Genomic DNA, 3,825 nt, shown 5'->3' with positions numbered 1-3,825 from the left:
TTTTTTTTTTTTTTTTGGCCTAGTCGAATGGATGAGCGGTTAAGGCAGGAGCGCGCAACCTACAGCCATAATAATATCGGCGCTCGCCTATGGTTCTGGTGGTAGAACAACGGATTGTCATGTGGACAGTTAAAATCAGATCAACCACCCAGTTGATCAGATACATTAGATCTACCTATAAACCAAATTTTAGGTTTGGTACTTAGCTAATAGCTAGATACTATATTGAAAACATATATTTCAACATCATAGGAAATCACAAAAGTTCTTAAGAGTTGGGTCATTCCATGCCAAATCAACAAATGGGTTACACCATGGGTCATAGATTTTATATTTTTTTTTTGGCACACAGACTCAGTGATATAGTGTGAACTGAAAACCTGAAATTTTGAGACTCGCCAATTTGTTCATTTTCCTGTAGCGGCAGTTTGAAGTTAAGGGGGCGTGGCCCAAAATAAATATGAATATAATATGAATTCTAGGAAGTTTCTATTCATGAATCGAACATAAATATATTCATGAAACAGAAATAGAAAGTTTCCAGAAAATAATTTACCATATATTGGCCATAAAGAAACGATATGTGATGTCCCAGTACTGTAACTTACTAATAATAAGGGCCGTCACCCACAATACAAATTCGATGAGATTATTATTAGCCAGGTTGAAGTTGCCCATTAGGAATTAAACCAGAAATAACTTTAGATCAATAAATTTGAAATTCATAGAAAAATGACAAAGATTTAGAAATTTAAAGCAAAATATTTATATAAAAGTACTGTATTATTTTTGATGATGTGTTAAAACATGTTTTTAAAGATTTGGAATCAGCAGTAAAAGGTGTCCTACACCACAAAAGGAGGGGTTGCACGATGATATTAGCATATGAAAATCAAAGTTAATTTGAGGGAAACCCCCTTTACGTCAAATTGCCGCTACGGGAAAACAAAAATTGAATTTGTGTCTCAAAACCTCAGGTTTTTCTTTACAAGAAGGCCGGAGGGTGCAAAAAATAAAAAATCTATAATCTGTAATGCATTTGTTGAGAGGCCACACCCCCTTAACCTCAAACTGCCGCTACAGGAAAACGAATGAATTGGCGAGTCTCAAAATTTCAGGTTTTTCAGTTCACATAGATATATATCATGTCACGAGTGTGCAAATTTTTTTTTTTAAAATCTATGACCCATGGTGTAATGCATTTTGAGTTGGCATAAAATGACTCAACCCTTAAAAACTTTCTGATTCTGATTGTGTTAAAATATTTGTAGATTTCAACATAGTATCTAACCATGAAGGAGCTGAGTACCAAAGCTGAAATTTGGTTTATAGGTAGATCTAATATATCTGATTAACTGGGATAAATTTAAGAAAAAATTTTAACCGTTGTTGAGAAATATAGGCGTTTTTCTCTTTTATAGATCTGGTTCCAACTTTGAATATATGCCATTCAATTTTAATTTATTTCATCAGCCTGCGCTTGCATGTGGCTAGAGACAACTACACATAGATAATATATCTGTAATATGAGGGCCATTAAACTCCAAATCAACAAGAAGCAGGATATGAAAATTATTCAGGTATATGATCCAACTTCATGTCTTGAAGATAGTGTAGTGGAGGAGTTTTACTCTGATCTAGAAATGCTTTTGACAACAGAAAAAACAACATATACTATAATTATTGGAGATTTTAATGCAAAAATTGGCAAAAATAATGTGATTGAAGAAGTAGGAAAATTTGGCATTGGAGAAAGAAATGAAAGAGGGGAGAGACTACTAGAATTTGTTGCAAGCAGAAACCTGTTTATCAGAAACACATTCTTTAAGAAGAATGATAGATACTGGACTTGGGAAAGCCCTAATGCTGCAACACACAATCTTATTGACTACGTCATTTCCAACAAGAGAAGTATTTTAATGGATGTTGCAGTAATACCAAAAGTAGACACAGGTAGCGATCACAGGTTGGTCAGAGCAAAAATCAGAATAGACAAGAAGATGGAAAGAGCTAGATGCATGAAAAGAGTAAAGAAAAAGAGCATAAACTTAGATAAACTGGAAAGTAGGAAATTAGAGTTTCATATTGCGCTTCAAAACAGATATGCAATATTGGAGGATGCAGTAGAACTGACATCGATGGATGAAGCATATGAGAAAGTTGTAAAGACAATATTAGAAGAGGCGGAAAAATTAGCAAATGGTAAACAGATTGTTACAATAGAGGAAGATGATAGAAAAGAAATCAGCGAGTTAAATGACAAAAGAAAAAAGTTGAAACCAGGTGGAATATACCGAATTGAACAAAACGATACGAAAGATAAGGAAGAGAAAGAAGAGAGTACATAGAACGAAAATGGTAAAGGAAGTATTAGAAAAAACAAAGGACCAAAGTTATTAACAAGAGGATAAAGAAAGGAAAACCTCAAATTGCAGCTATGATAACAAAAGATGGTCAGGAAGTTACAGATAAGAAAAAAATAGTAGAGGTTATTGAAGAATTTTACACTAATTTATACTGAACCAATAACCCTGACTGGAGAGGAAATATAGTATGGCAGAATAAAGGAAAAGTAGTACCACAGATTCTGAAAGAGGAAGTGGAGAGTGCATTAAATAAAATGAAGAAAGGAAAGGCGCCTGGTGAAGACCAGTTCACTTCAGACATTCTGAAACTGGGAGGAGAAGTCCCAATAGCTATATTAAAAAAGATCTTTAATAAAATAGTAGAGAATGAAGAGATACCGAGTAGTTGGAATGAGGCAAAGATAATGATATTGTTTAAGAAAGGGGATATAAGAGACATAAAAAATTACAGACCGATAAGCCTTCTATCACACGTATACAAGTTTTTACAAGAATCATCGTCACTAGAATGCAAAGAGAACTGGATGAAAACCAGTTAAGCGAACAAGCAGGATTTAGGGCAGGTTTTTCAACATCAGACCATCTACATGTCTTAAGTCAGCTTATAGAGAAGTCCAAAGAGTATAGCTTTCCCATCAGTCTATGCTTTGTGGACTATGAAAAAGCATTCGACAGCGTCAGTCAGCAAGAACTACTTCAAGTTCTTGAAAGGCAGATCACAGATAGCAGATAGCAAATACATTAACATCATTAGGACTCTGTATAAAAAAGCTTGTGCAAGAGTACACATCGATATGAACAGTTCGACAGGAATATTTAACATACTGAAGGGAGTAAGACAGGGTGATCCAATTTCACCAAAACTGTTTACTGCAGTGATGGAGAACATCTTTAGAAATCTGGATTGGGGTGCTAAGGGAATATTGGTAAACGGTGAATACCTAAACAACCTAAGATTTGCCGACGACATCCTATTACATCCTATTATTTAGTCACAATCCAGAGGAGCTTCAGATAATGCTACATCAATTACACGAAGAAAGTAAAAAAGCTGGACTAAACATCAACATCAGTAAAACCAAGGTTATGTTCAGTAAAGAGGTAGTAGCAGGTAGTACCATAACACTAGATGGAAAGACAATTGAAAATGTAGACTGTTATGTATACTTGGGCAAGAAGATAAGGATGGAGGATGACACCACTGCAGAAGTTAATAGAAGAATACAGTTAGCATGGGTAAATTTGGAAAACTTGGGTTCATATTTCGGGACAAAAATTGACCGCTTTCACTCAAGAAAAAGCTTTTTAATCAATGTATTTTACCAGTCATGGCATATTCAGCTGAAACTTGGGCAACTACGAAGAGAATGGAACAGAGATTGAAAGTGACAGAAAGAGCAATGGAACGTACAATGATGGGAATCACAAGAAGAGACAGAGTCAGAAACGAAGATGTGAG

General features: G+C 34.9%; 1 protein-coding gene across 1 annotated transcript; it reads left to right on the top strand.

Annotated features, from left to right (window-relative positions):
- The first annotated feature begins 1,526 nt into the window (after positions 1-1,526).
- Positions 1,527-2,348, top strand: LOC117105461 (craniofacial development protein 2-like). Its single transcript, XM_033246611.1, has one exon. The coding sequence runs from the start codon at positions 1,527-1,529 to the stop codon at positions 2,346-2,348; it is 822 nt and encodes a 273-aa protein (XP_033102502.1).
- Positions 2,349-3,825: the final 1,477 nt, after the last annotated feature.

The sequence above is a fragment of the Anneissia japonica genome, unplaced genomic scaffold, assembly GCF_011630105.1.
Source record: "Anneissia japonica isolate Jap-2015-1 unplaced genomic scaffold, ASM1163010v1 scaffold1128_len1000024_cov185, whole genome shotgun sequence".
Taxonomy (NCBI): domain Eukaryota; kingdom Metazoa; phylum Echinodermata; class Crinoidea; order Comatulida; family Comatulidae; genus Anneissia; species Anneissia japonica.
The sequence above is the reverse complement of the archived record's forward strand: the minus strand, read 5'-3'. Positions and strand labels throughout refer to the sequence as shown.